This window comes from Halichoerus grypus, chromosome 14 (genome assembly GCF_964656455.1).
Source record: "Halichoerus grypus chromosome 14, mHalGry1.hap1.1, whole genome shotgun sequence".
NCBI lineage: Eukaryota > Metazoa > Chordata > Mammalia > Carnivora > Phocidae > Halichoerus > Halichoerus grypus.
Window position 1 is genome coordinate 6,826,694 of NC_135725.1, and position 17,338 is coordinate 6,844,031.

A 17,338-nucleotide genomic window follows, 5' to 3' on the forward strand; every position below is an offset into this window, starting at 1 on the left:
AGAAGCAGAATCTCCGCTGAGCAGGGAACCCGATGTGGGGCTCGATCCCAGGACCCCGGGATCATGACCTGAGCTGAAGGCAGACGCATAACCAACTAAGCCACCCAGGCGCCCCACTGGGTGTGTTCTTGAAAAGTTTTAAAATTTTTCCTTCCATCCTCCTCTCCCTCCCCCCTTCCCATGCCCTCTTTCCCTCCCCCTGTCCCCTGCCTTCCCTCCTTTCCCCCTCCTCCTGCCCTCCCTCGCCCCATTCCTCCCTCCCTCCCTCCTTCCATCCTTCCTTCCTCAACTGAGATTTTATGCGAACTAGAGGAAGCTGCTATTTAGAGGAATAACCTGATAAATCCTCCAGAAAAAGGCTGTCAACCTGATTTTCTTTTTGGTAAATCTGTTTTTTGTTGTTTGTTTTTTAGTGTTAGGCTTGATTTACACGAAGTCCACTGGAAACTTAGGAAGAGGGAGCCTTACGTCTGGAGAATTCAGATCTTGCTCCAAAGGCTCACTTTCTAGGATACATTTGTAAGAGGAGACTAGTTTCTTTGGACTATAGTTTAAAACCACTCCTTCTGTCACCTACCCGCCCCCCACCTTTTTTCCAGCAGTGCTTAATAAATTTATACGAGGAACAAAACCTTCCTCAAATATTTCTCTGAAAGAGCTACTTTAAGTAAATACACTGCAAATATGACTGCCAAAACCAGATTTAAAATGAATTAGAAGGGCACCCTGGTGAAATGCTCACACAGACTGAGGGAGCAGGAGGAGGGGGAGGACGGGCCTGGATGATGTGGGGCTGGAAGCGCATTTGTCTTCGCGGGGACAGGCCCAGAGCGAGGGGCCTGAAAACGAGAGCCTTGGTCTTTCCTTCACATTATAACTTGGCATCTTCCTCTACCATGCCCTAAATCCCTTTTAGTGTTTAAAGGATTCAGTGAGAGTTAAATTTCCTTCTCTCATTATGACCACAGGAATTGGTTTGTGAGGTAAATTAGGAAAACAACATTAATAAAGGAGAAGAAAAACCTTACAAAAACAATAAAACAAAGTTCATTTATTCTCTTCTCAGACTTTCAGCCAAGTAACAATGTTACAACAAGCATTTCATCCAATTCGGAAAACAGACAAATGTTTGATTACACCTGCTTATCTCTTTCCGGTGTGTCTTAGACTATAGCCAGTTATTTTGATGTTGAGTAGTCATTAAAAATAAAAAATACTGTGTTACATGAAGGCTGTGAACAAGGCTCAGAAAAGAACCACTTACAGAGGACGTAAGCCGCTCGAGGAAACCCGTTCTAGTGGATTGGTCTCCCATGTCAGTTACCGCTCAAACATACGCCGGGACAGTCGCTGTTCAGTTTTTCTGAAATGGTTTGAACATAACTCCTTGATTCAGTTGAGGTATAAGATCTTAAATGCCCATTCTTATTTAAAGTCTTTTCTGTTTTTTTGTTTCTGTTTTGCAAATCAGTCTTTTTTTCACTTTCTGATCCGCTAACGCTATTGTTTATTCTTATTTTACCTTTTTATGTCTCAAGGAATTATTTCCATTTTGAGGAATCACCTTGGGGCCAGGATTGCAGTTGAGGTATTTTGCTTTTGGGGTATATAAGAATGTGAATAATTTTGTGATGGATTGGGATTTCTTTGGGAAGATCTGTGTCTTTAAACATGATAGAATATTCCCACCTGTCTGGCTTCGGTTTATTATCCTTTTTTGACTTGCACAGTTGCAGATCTGTCAAAGCCTGGAGCATATTTTCCAAGCAGGTGTGATAGGGGTCTGGGTTTGCAGAGGGAAAATCTCCCGGGCCCTCCACGCAAAAGCCACTGTACAAAAAGGCCGTTTTCCTAAAGTCGCTTGACTGACCCAAAGTTCGCTGAAACCTACAGACCCCGAATTCTAAATAAGATTTAAAAAATGAGAGTGCACGCAATACTTTTAACATAAAAGAAGGTGGTTGATTTTAAATGCATAACTGAGAGGATTGATGAGCTACGTGTGCAAGCTCAGCCTAGGTCCTGAGTGCCCGGCTGCTCTTAATAATGGCCATGACTACTCCATTAGTTCCAGCCCTCTGGCCTGTCCGGCGGGCAGCCTGAGGAAAGGGCATGCCTTCCTGTCCATAGGTGACCAGTGATCCCGCTGGTGCTGCTGTCCTCTGAGTAGGTGACCCATCCCCGCACTCCTCGGGGACATGCAGGTTTGGAGCTCCCAGGTACTGGGAACCTGGTGGGCAATGAGAAGTGCTTCACCCCGCGGCTGCTTGGGTCTGCTCCCACCGGCCCCTGCACGCTGGGTCCGGGGCAGCTGGAGCTGATTTGTTCGTTAGAGCGAAGAGCCTATGCTAAGTTTCACCTTCAGAGCTAGGAAACTTGGCATAAACAGCATCATGCCTAGGACTAGAGCTTTTCCTTGGTGCAAATGGGTCATTTTCAGGATGGGTGGGTTGTCCAAGCTTCTTGAGCAGAGTAAGGAGATCCCAGTCTGAAATTTTCCCCTGGGGATTCTGTATCTTTTAGAGTGATCCTCCAGCACTCCCCTAAGTATGTATTTTTCTTAGCTTTATTTTAAAAGTGCCCTGTTGCCCATGGTTTACTATCAGTCCTCCTCATCTACCTGTAAGAATCACCTGCTGGGGTTTGTTTGCTCTCTGTGGCTCTGTGGGGACCACAGCTTTGCCTCTAATGAGATAGGCAATAAACATAATGTATGGGCTGGATTTGCTTTGTCTGTGTGGGAGGGCCACATGAGCCGGGGGGTCAGGGAACCTTCATTTCAACACCAGGAACTCCAAGGTGACAGCACTGAAGGCCACCAGGGCCTGCCCCGGATATGGTGAAGGGGATTTGGGGGCTGCCAGACTGCCGAGTTACCAGAATTAGGACTTTATTATTTTTTAAAAGATTTATTTTAGAGAGAAAGAGCATGAGTGGGAGGGGCAGAGAGAGGGAGAGAGAATCTCAAGTGGACTCGGTGCTCAGCGTGGAGCCTGACGCAGGGCTCGATCTCACAACCCTGATATCACGACCTGAGCCGAAACCAAGAGTTGGACGCTTAACCCACTGCACCACCCAGACGCCCCCAGAATTAGGACTTTAAAGGGAAGAGGGAGAAGAGAGACCTCCGGCAAGGTAGAGTGTTTGCGCTAAGGTAAGAGTCGAAGGACACGTGTTGGGTTGTGACTGGTTGGGAAGCTTCTGAACCAGCGGGGCTGTGTTTCTGCCGGGCCTGCTTAGCGTGAACGGGTGTGGCGGGTGATTTATTCTAGGTTCTTCCACAGAGGAGGCCAGGACAAGGGCGACATTGAGGGAGAGCTACAGCCTTGTAAAGACCTTACCGTCTAACTTTAGGAGACTTGGGATCCCAGTAGAGAAGTGGAATAAAGCATTTTTTCCTTCTTGCTGCCTGGGCTCCCTCATTTTCTCATTCCTTTGTTGAGTGCTCAGTTTGCCAGCGCTGCATCGGGTGCTTCCCAGGGCACCATAGTGAGGGCTCTGGAGTGAGAACCCCTGGATTTGAATCCTGGTTCTGCCATCTAGTGGGTGAGTGACTGGGACAAAACGACTTAGAGCCCCTTTGTGTGTCTGCGTCCGTCTGTGTATCGGAGGCAGTTACAGTGTCTGCTTTGTAACGTTACTGTGCTGAGCGGAGGGAAGTTAGCACGTTGCAAGCACTTTATGTCCGTGCCTGGCACAAAGGAAGTCTCGCTGAGTACCGGCTGTTATTATCTGCATCTCATTTCATTATTTGAGGAAGGCATTTGGCCTCCTGCCCACTTTTTTCTTTTTCTTTTTTTGCTAAGGACACCGAGGCTCAGAAAACCTAATGAGTGTCAGATTCAATTTCCAAACCCTGGTCTGTTTTGTCTCTCAACCTCATTCTTTCTACCACTTCCTGCCACCCCCTTGCTTGTCACCTGATTATCCCCGAGGCTTGTGCATACTGGATAATTCAACCTAAGGGGTTTGCAAAAAATGAACTCAGAACATTCCAGTACAGTGAAAGGGCAACTACGGTCTCCTGACAGGAGTTGGAACAAGGCTAACCGCTTCTTGTTTGGGCAAGAGATGCTTTCTGCCCGGATTTCCTGTCACTGGGATATTATGTTTGTAAATAGCGTGTTTAGGAAGCCAGCTCCCTTCCCCTGCCCCCAATTAGAAATCCCTCTTCTTTGTTCTCTGGGAACTGACACTTACTTAAATGGGTATCTTGAACCGAGATAAATATCACACCTGTTTCAGTGGGATGACTTGCAGGGACAGACCGTGTAATAGGTGGCATTGCTGGAAGTGCTGGGTTCACGGTGAGAAAACGCGCCATCGTGAAAGTTCACGCGTCCTTGCATAAGGGGAGTTCAGCATGGGTGAAGGATACCATCCCGTGTTGAGTCCTGAGGTCTCCCAGCCCTGACAGTTCACCAGATTGATTCCACAGTCTCGTATGGAATCACTCGATTTGTATTTATTAAGCTCCTACTATGTGCTCAGTACTGTATCGTGCCCTGGGGGGTGGGGTAGCGGATGAGCTCTGTAAGCAGTGGAAGATACAGCCTGTGCCTTCCTGGAGGCCCTGGACTCGCTAGGGCACTGAGATGGGACTCTCAGAAGCTGTTGCAAACTCCGATGTCTTCAGGACCAGGCAGGATTCGTGACTGCCAGAAGCCGTGAGTGACGGGGACTGGGTGAAAGGAGAGTCTAAGTCCACCCCCCTCCAACTCCCGCAAGGTGTTCAAATTATTCAAGTTCAAATCTAAAACAACAAAAGGCTTTATGGTAACATAAAGCTGGTCTGAAGCTGAAGCTTGTTCACAGCCACGTGTTTTGACTCGTATTTAAGGATATCGAATAACAAGGGGCACCTGAGTGGCTTAGTCGGTTAAGCATTCAACTCTTGGTTTCCGCTCAGGTGGTGATGATCTTGGGGTTGTGCGATCGAGCCCCATGTCGGGGTGTGTGCTCAATGTGGAGTCTGCTTGGGATTCTCTCTCTCTGCCCCTCCCCTTGCTCGCTCTCTCTAAATAAATAAAATCTTAAAAAAAATATCAAATAATGATACTGAATTATTATCAGTAGTTTGTGGAACTCAATTTTATTATAATCAAGTCTCAAATTAATAAGGCAGTATCTGATTATGGACCAAGATACTGTTACTTCTCTGGGTTCCACGAAGTAAGAAATAATGGGTTAGAAATGATGAGATCTTGGGGCTGACGGCCAAGAATTTTTGACACTAATGATATAGGAAGACCAGGTGGAGAAGAGGTTTGGGAAAAGTGAGGAACCTGGAATCTAATGAAAGTCTGTGTATGGAGAAGGAGGAAATACCCTCTAGGGATATCTTCTGAAGTGGCTTAAATATTAGGCCCAGGATTTTAGACTTTGTGCTGTAGACAGTAAGAAGCCATTAGAGGTTGGGATGGGAAGGCAGGCTATTCATCTGATGATCCTTATTAAGGGTGGTTTGGGAGAGGCCGGGGGCAGGGAGGCTAGGACAAAGTCCTTCAAGAAGTTTGGAAATGAGGACAATCGAGTCTGGACTGGGTCAGAGCGTCACAGAGAAGAAAGGGGCCATTAAACCTCAGGGGCGGGAAGAAATGATCAGGCAACTTTTTTTTTTTTTAAGATTTTTTTATTTATTCATTTGAGACACAGATACAGAGAGAGAGAGAGAGAGAAAGCATGAGCAGGGGGAGAAGCAGACTCCCCGCAGAGCAGGGAGCCCGATGCAGGGCTCGATCCCAGGACCCCAGGATCATGACCTGAGCCGAAGGCAGACGCTTAACCATCTGAGCCACCCAGGCGCCCCTCAGGCAACTTATTTTAACGGCGCTCTGATGGTGCGTGGGGTGCAGGGAGGGGGAGGCTGGCGCCTTTAAGTCAGCTGGCCGGGGCTGAGTTGCAAAGTGAAGGTGAATTATTTAATCATCAGGAATGAAGTATTGATTGAGAGAATAATTACTCTGCCAACATCAGGACACAGTGTCCTTTATTTTACAGATTTGCGTTCTCCGTGACCTGAGTGAGAGGAACTCAGGACTGAGAATAAAAGAGGTGGCTGAGTGAAAACTTTCGGGGAGGGATTTTTTTTTTTTTTTTCCATGGTGAATTTTGACAATAGGGCCAGAGCAGGGAACATTCAGGATTACTGAGGGGTGAGGTGCTCAGAGGCAGTGGGGGCCTTCTCTTGGATTTAGGTGGGGGTTCTTACTGTGAAGAATTCTTCTTCCTGTGAAGGTCTCATTGTTGTCAGTAGAATTTAGAGGCTTATCAAGATACGTGTTGCTTATTCAAGAAGTCCACAGGCAGAGAAGACGCAGGGATGCACCACGCCGCGTTACTATGTCGGAAGAGACGCTAAGTCTTGGGCCACTCACTTCACAAAGAGACAGCACTGTCGCTCAGGGGCTCCCACCTGCTGCTCTTGCCAAAGTGGAGAGATTTAAATACATGCATGAACATGCAGCTTCAAACCTTTTGAGGTCAAAGAGGGAAGACATTGTTATGATGCCAGGTTTCCTTGGAAATAAAGGGGATTTTGTAAACAGGGTCGCCAATTGTGAAAAGAGAGACTACAAAAGAAATTTACAAGGTTGCTTTTGGACAACCTCAGTTTAAAAAAGATGCTGGAGAGGTCAAAGGAGAATGCCCAGGAGAAGTTGGGGATGCGAATCTGAAATTTGGTCGGAGGTCAGGGAAGCCACGAAGAATGGCCATAGATTTTGTGGATCCACATTTTGGTAATTATCTGCATAGCTGTGGTACTTGAAGCCCTAATAATGAATGAATTTCTGGTGGAGAACGTGGAGAGAGAGAGAGACCAGGAGGAAATGGAGTTTGTTCATTCAAACCACAAATGTTTGAGGGGCCCCTGTGTATTTGGCAGTGGGCAGAGGTGAGGCCCACAGGAAGGGAGAAGCCAGAGAAGGTTGCAGAGGTGATTGAAGATGATGGGAGAGCATTGGAGCGCACTCAAAACATCTTAGTAGTCAAGGGAAGAGAGCTTAGTGGAAAACAAGCCAATGAACAGTGATAAATAAGGCAAAAGAGTAAAAGTTGGCCACTGAGAAAATGCCCGTTGGGTTTACCTTGGAGTTTCAGGAGAGCTGTGGGGGTGAAGCCAGACTGCAGGGGGCATTAAGGTGCTGGTGAGTGGGAGGAAGAGGAGGCCAAGCCCGAGGACTGCCGTGCAGCCCCCGAAGGTCAGCAAGAAAGGGAAGGAGAAACAGCGGGCCTGGTTTTATTCGGCTGCCTTCCCACCTCTGGTTTCAGGACAGACAGGAACCCTTGGCAGGATTAGGTTTTGAAGGAAAGATTCGAAAGTGATCTGAAGCACGGGTCTGCTAACACTGTGTCGACTCTAAGGGAGGTCAGGCGGGGTGAGCAGGGCATGTAGGAGATGCTATAGATGCACTCAGATCTTTGCTAGAGTGGGAGAACGAGGAGCGGGCAGTTTGAGTAAAAATGATCCCAACGGATGAAATGACAGATGCTTTAAAGAAAATGAGTAACTTTTCAAGAGGTGACGTGGATGCTTTCATGCTCTCCCTTTTTACTTTGTAGGCATTTTTTTCAGCTTTATTGAGATATAATTGACAAAACTGTAATGTATTTAAAGTGTACAGTGTGATCATTTGATAGATGTATACATCAGGAACGGATTTGCATCACTGAGTTGATGAACACATCCATCACTGCACGTATTTACTTTTTTTTTTTCGGTGAGACTTCGTAAGTTCTCTCTTAGTAAATGTGAATTAGGCAGTCCAGGGCTATCAAGTGGAGTCACCACGTTGTACATTAGATGCAAGTTTGTACCCGTTTACCAACCCTTCCCTGTTTCCCCCACCCCCCAGCCCCTGACAGACCACCATGCTACTCTGTTTCTATGAAGTGGACTGTTGCTGTTTTTCAGATTCCACATATAGGTGATACCATGCAGTACATTTATTTTTCTTTCTCTGTCTTATTTCACAGCATAATGCCCTCCAGGTTCATCTGTGTTGTTGCAAATGGCAGGATTTCCTTCTTTTTTTAAGATTGAAGACTATTCCACTGTGTGTATATATCGCCTTCATTTTACCTGTTCATCCATCCACGGACATTTAGGTTGTTTTCACATCTTGGCTATCGTGGATAGTGCTGCAGTGAACACGGGATGCAGGTATCTTTTTGAGGTGGTGATTTCATTTCTTTGGATTTGTACCCTGAAGTGGGATTGCTGGGTCACTGCGGAACCTCCACGCTGTTCTCCACAGTGGCTGCACCAGTTTGCATTCCCACCCACAGTGCATGAAGGTTTCCTTCTGTCCACATCCTCACGTAATTGTTCTCTCTTACCTTTCCTGATAATAGACATACTAACAGTTGTAAGATGGTATCTCTGTGTGGTTTTGATTTTCATTTCCCTGATGATTAGTGATGTCAAGTACCTTTTCATGTATCTACTGACCATTTGGATAGCTTCTTTGGAAAAATGTCTGTTCAGATCCTTTGCCCGTTTTTTAAAAAAAGATTTTTATTTATTTATTTGACATAGAGAGACCCAGGAAGAGAGGGAACACAAGCAGGGGGAGTGGGAGAGGGAGAAGCAGGCTTCCCACCGAGCAGGGAGCCCGATGCGGGGCCCGATCCCAGGATCCCGGGATCGTGACCTGAGCTGAAGGCAGATGCTTAACGCCTGACCACCCAGGCGCCCCTCCTTTGCCCATTTTTAAACTGGGTTGCTTTCTGCTATTGAGTTGTATGAGTTCCTGTGTATTGTGATTATGATTACAGATGGATGGTTTGTAAATATTTTCTCCCATTCCATAGGTTGCCTTTTCATTTTGTTGATGATTTCTTTTGCTGTGAAGATTTTTAGTTTGACGTAGTCCCACTTGTTATTTTTTAAAAAGATTTATTTATTTATTTTAGAGAGAGCAGTGGGGAGGGGCAGAGGAAGAGGGAGAGAAACTCGAGCAGACCCCCCCACGGAGTGTGCAGTCTGACATGGGGCTCGATCTCAGGACCCTGAGATCTGACCTGAGCCGAAACCAAGAGTCAGATGCTTAACTGACTGTGCCACCCAGGTGCCCCCCCCCCCAACTTATTTATTTTTGCTTTAGCTTTGCTTTTGGTGTCAAATCCAAAAAAATAATTGCGAGGATGGATGTCAGGGAGCTTTTTCCCTATGTTTACTTCCAGAAGTTTGACAGTTGCAGGTCTTACTTCAGGTCTCTAACCCATCTTGAGTTGATTTTTGTGTGTGGTGTAAGATAGGGGTCCAGTTTCATTCTTTAGTGTGTGGACATCCCATTTTTCCAACACTACTTACTGAGGAGACTATTTTTTCCTCACTGTAAATTCTTTGTTCCTTTGTCAAAAATTAATTGAATATATATACATGGGTTTATTTCTGGTCTCCCTATTTGGTTTCATTGATCTCTGTGTCTGTTTTTGCCAATACCATACTGTTTTGATTACTATAGCTTTGTAATATTGTTTGAAATGAGGAAGCGTGATGACTCCATCTTTGTTTTTCTTTTTCAAGATTGCTTTGACTGTTTGGGGGTCTTTTGTGGTTCCATACAGAAAGCGAAGATTGTTATTTCTATTTCTAAAAAATACCATTGGAATTTGGGAATTGGGTTGGATCTATAGAAAGCTTTGGGTTATATGCATGTTTTAAAATCTTAATTCTTCCAATCTATGAGCCTGGAATATCTTTCCATTTATTTGTGTCTCTTTTAATTTTTTTCATCAATGTTTTAGTTTTCAGAGTACAGATCTTACACCTTTTTGGTTAAATTTGTTCCTAAGTATTTTGTTCTTTTTGATGCTAGGGTAAATAGTTTTCTTAATTTCTTTTTCTAATAATTTGTTGTTAGTGTGTAGAAACTCAACTGATTTTTGTGTATTGATTTTATGTCCTGTCACTTTACTGAATTTGTTTATTCTAACAGTTTTTTGGTGGTATCTTTTGGGATTTCTATATATAATATCATGTCATCTGCAAACAGACAATTTTACTTCTTCCTTTCTGATTTGGATGCCTCTTTTCTTTTCCTTGCCTAATTGCTCTGACTAGGACTTCTTGTACTATGTTGAATAAAAGTGGTGAGAGAACATCCTTGTCTTGTTCCTGATCTTAGAGGAAAGGCTTTTAGCTTTTCACCATCGAGTACAATGTCAGCTGTGGACTTGTCATATACGGCTGTTACTATGTTGTGGTATGTTCCTTCTATATGATGAGAGTTTATCGTGAAAGGATGTTGAACTTTGTTGAATGTTTTTTCTGCATCTACTGAAACGGCCATGTGGTTTTTATGCTTCTTGTCATTACCGTGGTGTATCACACTTACTGATTTGTGGATGCTGACTCATCCTTGTATCTCAGGAATAAATCCCACTTGATCATGGTGTATGATCATTTTAATAAATGTGCTGTTGAATTCGGTTTGCTAATATTTTGTTGAGGATTTTTGCATCTATGTTCATCAGGGATATTGGCCTATAGTCTTCTTTCCCTGTAATGTCCTTGTCTGCCTCTGATGTCAGGGTAATTCTGGCCTTGAAAAATGAATTTGAAAGTGTTACCTCTGCTTCTATTTTTTTAAAGATTTTATTTATTTACGAGAGAAAGAGAGCGAGAGAAGGAGAGAGAGAGCACACATACACATGAACAGGGGGAGGGGGAGGGGCAGAAGGAGAAGCAGGCTCCCCGCTGAGCAGGAAGGCCGATGTGGGGCTCGATCCCAGGACCTGGAGATCATGACCTGAGCTGAAGGCCGATGCTTAACCAACTGAGCCACCCAGGCGCCCTAGAGTGTCATCTTTAAGAAAGGTGATGTTGCCCAAGAATGGGGTAGGTGGCTGTCTGCCTGGAAGGTATTGGAGCAAACTTTTCCTTTGTGCCAGAAAGGCAGGCTTGGTAGCCTTGCAACCTGAGGCTGCCTTGTTTGCTCTTCCGATTTCTCGTCAACTACAGGGGGCATGTTTTCCTAACTGGCCCCGCCTGACCCAACAAAGAGCTTTGAGTGTGTGTGTGCTTAATGGAAAGTTGACCCATTGTTGTCTGTCTTACCCTTTCTGGCTAAATTAGAAAACAGAGGCTTAGTGGATCAGCCCTGGGCATTAAAGCCAGTTTGGGGTGCTGGGGAGACAAAACCAAGTGTTGGGGAAGGATCAGCCAGGGTTCCCCTTGATAACTGCTGGTGTTTGTTGTTGTTGTTGTTGTTGTTTTGTTTTTAATAAATAACATAAGTATGAGTTACACAGTAGCACTTCTCTGACCCTTGTGGAGCCCACGCAGTTTCCTAAAGACCAGGATATTTCGTTATCCACAGATTCTGGAAAAACTCCCCTCGCCCCTTCTCCAACTCCCAGCAAAGTCCTCAGCTCAGACAGATCTTTCTGCCGGCCTCTAATTCTTGCCAAGTTAAGCGGAGGGCCTTGGAAACACAAGGACTCCTTAAATGAAAATTACATTTGAATGCTTGGAGGAAGATCAAAGTCATCTTTAAAATGTGCATGCTTTCAGCATTTTCTGAAGGCATGTCCAGAAGATGAAGCACCCTTGCAGTGATGGAGTGGTGCCTTTTCTCCTGCAACTGCCCTCCTGGGACCAACCACTCAATTAATTTCTTTTTTTTTAAGATTTTATTTATTTATTTGACAGAGAGAGAGACAGCAAGAGAGGGAACACAAGCAGAGGGAGAGGGAGAAGCAGGCTTCCTGCTGAGCAGGGAGCCCGATGCGGGGCTGGATCCCAGGCCCTCCCAGGACCCCGGGATCATGACCTGAGCCAAAGGCAGACGCTTAACGACTGAGCCACCCAGGCACCCCTCACTCAATTCATTTCAACTGCTCTTATCTTCACCTTGGAAAACCTACATTTTCCTACAGGGCCCAGACTACTAGCGGATCTTCAAACTCCTCATTTTTTTCCCCTAGCAGCCAGACCTTTTACTCTGAAATGCCCAGTTGATGCAACCTTGCTTTGCATTCCCTCAAATGCCCTGAAGTGACGAAAGAGGATGTGATGTCCTCACATAACCTAGTGAATAGCTTTCCTGAGTCATGGAGGAAGGGCAGCTACGGAAACCTCCAGTCGGTCAGGAAAGGCATCTTCTGGGAGGGAAAATGGGGGTGGGTGGGAATGGGGTTGGGGTTGGGTTCCAAATGCTACCACTCAGGAGTTTGGTTGATTCTGTATGTTAGTTTCTGGATTTCTTTGCCTCCATCTTTTGATAAACGGTACTCTTGTGGGGCAGCTTCTTTCTAGGTAATATCCTGATTTTGCTTTCCTGAGGCCAAAGCTTCCCAGCTCCAGGTGAGCGAGGCCCTCCAGAGATCAGTGAACCATCTCTAAATGAGGCTACTGCTTTTTTTTCTCCTTTCCTCCAACAAGAATAACAAAAGGGCTATTGACTTTATCTAGGCTTTGGGGGTTTACCAATAACTGTACTGAACCTTGTGATACCTTACAGTTGGGCAGACAAAGTGGAGATTTGTAGATGAAACCAGAAACGTCTCCGCAATCCCGGAGAGACCTCCTCCAAATCACGAACGGCACTGGATTTTCCTAGTGAGGAGGAAATGAGACATCAATTGTGTGGTTAGATCTTACGGCTTGGTGTTTTGTGGCCCTATTTAGCCTAGGCCACTGAGAAATGTCCCCAGCGGTCTCCCATCCATGGTCAATAACCTCATAGTGTGAGGTGCAGTCACCTAATTCAATATATACAGATCAGTATGTTGTTCCCAAAGCTAATTTAACAAGGCCTACTTCTGGTTGTTTATATTATATGGCTTTCACTTAAAAAGTCTAAGATTGCAGGGGAGGGAGGCACGTTTTCCGGCATAGGGGGTATTACGAAGCCCCGTGTGGGGCCCAGAACAAAGTCCGCTGCTTCCAGCAGGTGGGGATGGTTATGTGAGATTTAGGGACCAAGATGACAAAGGTGAACTTCATGTCCTACTGTGATTTCAGCTGCTCCATGAATGGGCATCTCAGCCTCACGCATGCAGCCCGAGCACCTCAAATCCCTCCGTGTGAAAAAGGATTGTGAACACTTACCTTTGCTTAATCCCCACATGATCTTTTACAGGAGGAAACATTCTAGGTCTTAGACTGTTTAGTTGAAAATGTCGCATTTTCAGAAAGGGCTTTCCCCTTTATTGAATGGGGGTTGCTTACTAAGTCTCACTAGGTTGGATTTACTGTTTGCTCTAATAACCCAGGTAATAAGGCCAAGCGGTGTGGGCTATAGTCCTCAGCCATGTCAGTGGCAAGGGCCCTAAAACTTACCTGAACTCGGGAAGCTGCATGTCTGTGGATTACCCATGCAAATGGGGGGTGAGGGTGTATGGTGGTTTTCTGGGGCAAGAGGTACTAGCATTTACTGAACATATTATGCGCTAAATGCATCACATCCATTTTCTCATCGAATACTTAGTCTCACGAGACGAGATTTGTTATCCTCATTTCGCAGGGTAAGAACCAAGGCTTAGATCATTGGCAAGAGTCCCAGGGCTGATTAGGTATCAGGGCTGTGTGCCCACTCGCTGGTTTCTGTGCTGCCCTGCTGGGCAGTTAGAGAATACAGAGTATCGATCCTATTGCAGAGAGTCTTCTTGGCATTCTACCAGGGCTCTGCAGGACCGTTTCCTCTTTCTGTTCCAGGAGGGAAGATTCTTACCACCTGCAAAGCCAACACGTTGCTGGCTCATGCCCGACTACAAGCCAAGCACAGTTTTCTCAAGCTCTCCGAACAACGGGGTGTGTTTTTAATAAAGGGCCTTGTGCCCAGTGGGCTCACAAAGATTTGTTGAGGAATAGTCATTTATTAGAGCTGATATCACTGTTCCTCTGTACATGAGTATACTCTGGGCAAGATCAAAGTCATAGGGGGGCCCTGCTCAGGGGTATTAACTCTTCCAAACAAGTCTCTGAGTAGTTGTGGTGCTGGGTGTTTTATCCCGTGTCACCTGAAGAGGTAGCTATCCTGAATTAGTCTGGCCAGGTAGTGATAAGCATTTCCGTGACACTGTCCTCTCTCAGTAGGGTAGGGAGTTGTCCATTTGTTTGTTGTCCATCATAGACAAGTGAGTCCATCAGCAGGACCCCATCATGACTCAGGTTCCGGGCAACACTGTGGCATCCCTTAATACGGGACTGGTCGTTCGCAGGCACATCTCGGAGGGCAGGACTTGTCCTCCCATGAAACCAGGGCACCATCATATGGAATTAGGACTCCCTCCCGGTATAAGAATTTCTAGCCAAATTATACCTTCCCTTTCCTCTCAGTGATAAAATATGGACGAACTGTTCATCATTTAGGGCACTGTATTTCAGTCTTTATCATCCCCATGGATTCACGTGAAGAATCAGATTACTTTTCCTCAAGCCCTGCTTTATTATCCTTGAGTGTAAACAGTTTTGAAAACAATAATCCGTTTCCCATCTGAGTCAACTGACCATGTCTCCACCTTCCCACACCCCTTCTGAGTAAGTGAGATGAAAGAATAGATAAAGGAAGAACAAGGCTGGCAAGGAGGAAGGACGGAAGTATTTATTGAGACTGAAATGGAACACTGTTCTCTTTTATGAGTTAACAGCACAGTGTGTTAAGACGCTGGTTACAAACTCGCTCCAAAAGAAGGATGACCTGCAGCTCACGGACAGCTCTGCCAACTCTCGTGCCTCAGATCTGAGCCAAGGCCAAGGGGGTAAGACATTTCAGCCCATGACAAATGATGGATTCAACTGCGTCGACATTTAGATCGACTTCCAGTGCGCACCATCGATATCTGCATTTTAAAACTCACATTCAATCACTGATCCATATTTATGGTGTTTGCACGACAATCCAGTACCATTCTCTTCTAGATTTCAGGTATGGGTGGTCAATAGTGAACATTTATTTACTTTCCCATGATCTTTGGCACAGTGTCTAGTTTCTTAAATACTAAAGCACAGGCTGAAATTGGCTACTCAATACTGCAGAAACGGGACTATTTTGGATCTCGGTGTAAATACAAGTTTGTATGTTAAGTGTTATTTACAAGAGAGCTGAAGCACAGATTTTTAATAAACTATCTTCATAAATCAGCAGAAGAATGACAGGAAATGGACGGTAAGGAGCAGGGCCGAGATGACTAGACTACTAGTTGGAACAATCCCCCCTTGAGGAGGAGACGAGTTTCGTACAATGGAAGAATTTCCCTGAACCACTGGTAACCAATGTCTCATATTGTGGGACTTAACTCTGCAAGAATCCAGGGTAGGGACCGTGCTTCTTCTGGCCAATGTGACTTGTTCAATCCATCAAACCCATGTTCAAATACAACTTAGCTGGTAGCTTGCCACTGTGGTTTGGGCCCTGAGAGGTACAAAAGGGCGAAGTCCTGTCATTTTTAAGTAGGTATAATTGACCTTGGAAGAATGAAGCCTTCCAGTTGGATAAAAACACATCCAGCCTTATGTGCGTGACACCTTTGTATACCATCTTACACGGAGCTGATATGGCTTCCCTCCCAGCAGTAGAGCCTGGGAGCTGGAGATGAATGGCAAAGCCACCTTGGAGTATAAGACACGTCTGCTTTGAGGCTGACACACACACGTGGAACAATCAGACAACATGATTTTTCATTCTCGTGCTCATGAGGCAGGAGTATGAATAAGCCCCAAAGCAGATCTGGATTGAGATCGTAGTTATTATTCAAGTACGAGGAGAGCTCTTTATTTCACATTGACAGTTCAATTCTGATCTCTGTCTGGCAACTTATATGAAAATAATAAATATATACACATCTATCTATCTATCTATCTAGCTCTATACTGAACACTGGGTTACTAGTTACCAGTGTCCCAATACAGTACATTGAAAAAAGAACCCTTCCCACAAAACCCCACACCCATCTTAAAACTCTGATTGCAGAACTGTGCTGGTCTGTTTTCTTTCAAAGCAGTTACTTTGAAATTGGCTGGAGATGAGTTAAAAATGGACAATTTGGCACGTTGATGGGGGAGAGGTGTTTATATGCATTATAATCTAGAAAAATGTGAGAGGTCAAAGGAAATCCATGCCAATAGAAAGCTTGAGTAAAAATTTGTAATCAAGAAGAGAGTATTTTTTTTAAAAAAACCTAAAACACTAGACTGTGTATGAGAAAGCAATTTTTCTTTCATATCCATGTCCTAATCCAACAGTTACTACTCCATCTACTTCCAAACTTCGTCTCTCATAGAATTTTTACAATCCAGACATGGATCCAGCTTCCCTTTTAATCTATTTTCTTTCATGTTACCCCACCCCCAAATCCCAGAACCCAGAGAGTGAAAGCTGTGAATCCAAATATAGAAAATAATCTGGAAGTCTATATATCAAGTCAAATGTACAGTTGGCCATTAGTGTTCTTCTCTTCCTTATTTAATGTTTGAATTTGCTAAGAGATGACTCTCATGGAGCTGTCCTTCATCGTTCCTGGTCCTGTGAAGCCAGGGATCCTAGAACTGTGAGGTCTGGGTGAACGAGATGGTGTCAGACTTGTCTACGGCGAAGCCTCCGTTGACGTAGGACTTCTTGGTATCTGAGTCTTCGTTATCCAGGATTGTGGATTCCAAGGCAAAGGGGTTCACGATGTTGACTTCCGATGAAACATCCATCTGCTCTAACTCCTTCTTAGACAGCTTCTCCACAATGCCCGTCCCAAACGCGTCACCGAGGACGTTCACCATGGTCCTGAACCGGTCCCTGGGGAACAGAGAGACAGGAGGCCTGCAGTTCAGTTCCAGTTGCCACTGGAGAGAGAAAAGGATCTGAAGCATTCAGGTATGAATTAAGCAAACGGAGAAAGTGCCGTCCTCGTGGCTGGATCAGAGGCTGCTCTCGTCACAGGCCTGGGGCAGAACGGGGCTCACAGAAGTACAGAATGAGCAAATGGGCTCCCCGGGTGTGTGCTCCCAGGAAGTCACAGTGACCCTCCTAAATCCAGCACCAGTCTCCCAAAATTCCATCCTCCCCTCCCAAACAAATGTGAATAGTCTTCGTAGCTATTTTGGGGGAGCTGAGGGAGGGTCAGAATTGAACAAGCCTCTCACGCCTACCCTCTGCCTTGGGGCATTTCCAGGCTCGCTCTCGGCTAAGTAGAGGGGATCCTGTGGGTGGTGTACATGCCGAGGGGGAGTGTGTGTCTGTGGGTGCAGCCGAGTGTCCCTGTGTGTTTGTGTGTCCCTGGTACAGTCATTTCTCTGCCACACTGCGTCACTCTACAAGCAAGCCAGCAGGGACACCGCAGGGCACAGGCCCAGAAAGCTCGGACCAGCTGAGGAGCGGCTTCCTCCTCGGGGCAC

General features: G+C 45.5%; 1 protein-coding gene and 1 long non-coding RNA gene across 2 annotated transcripts in view; one reads left to right on the forward strand and one right to left on the reverse strand.

Moving 5' to 3' along the window:
* Window positions 1–137: 137 nt before the first annotated feature.
* The window catches only part of LOC144380102 (uncharacterized), a 31,183-nt gene continuing 13,982 nt past the window's right edge, over window positions 138–17,338 (forward strand). The window contains exons 1-2 of the long non-coding RNA XR_013443913.1: window positions 138–1,588; window positions 7,978–8,164. This is a non-coding gene — a long non-coding RNA (uncharacterized LOC144380102). The remainder of the gene's footprint in view (window positions 1,589–7,977; window positions 8,165–17,338) is intronic.
* SLC1A1 (solute carrier family 1 member 1) overlaps window positions 14,531–17,338 on the reverse strand; it is a 75,882-nt gene continuing 73,074 nt past the window's right edge. The window contains exon 12 of the mRNA XM_036101217.2: window positions 14,531–16,739. Coding sequence (XP_035957110.1) covers window positions 16,493–16,739 — 247 coding nt within the window. The 3' untranslated portion in view covers window positions 14,531–16,492. The remainder of the gene's footprint in view (window positions 16,740–17,338) is intronic.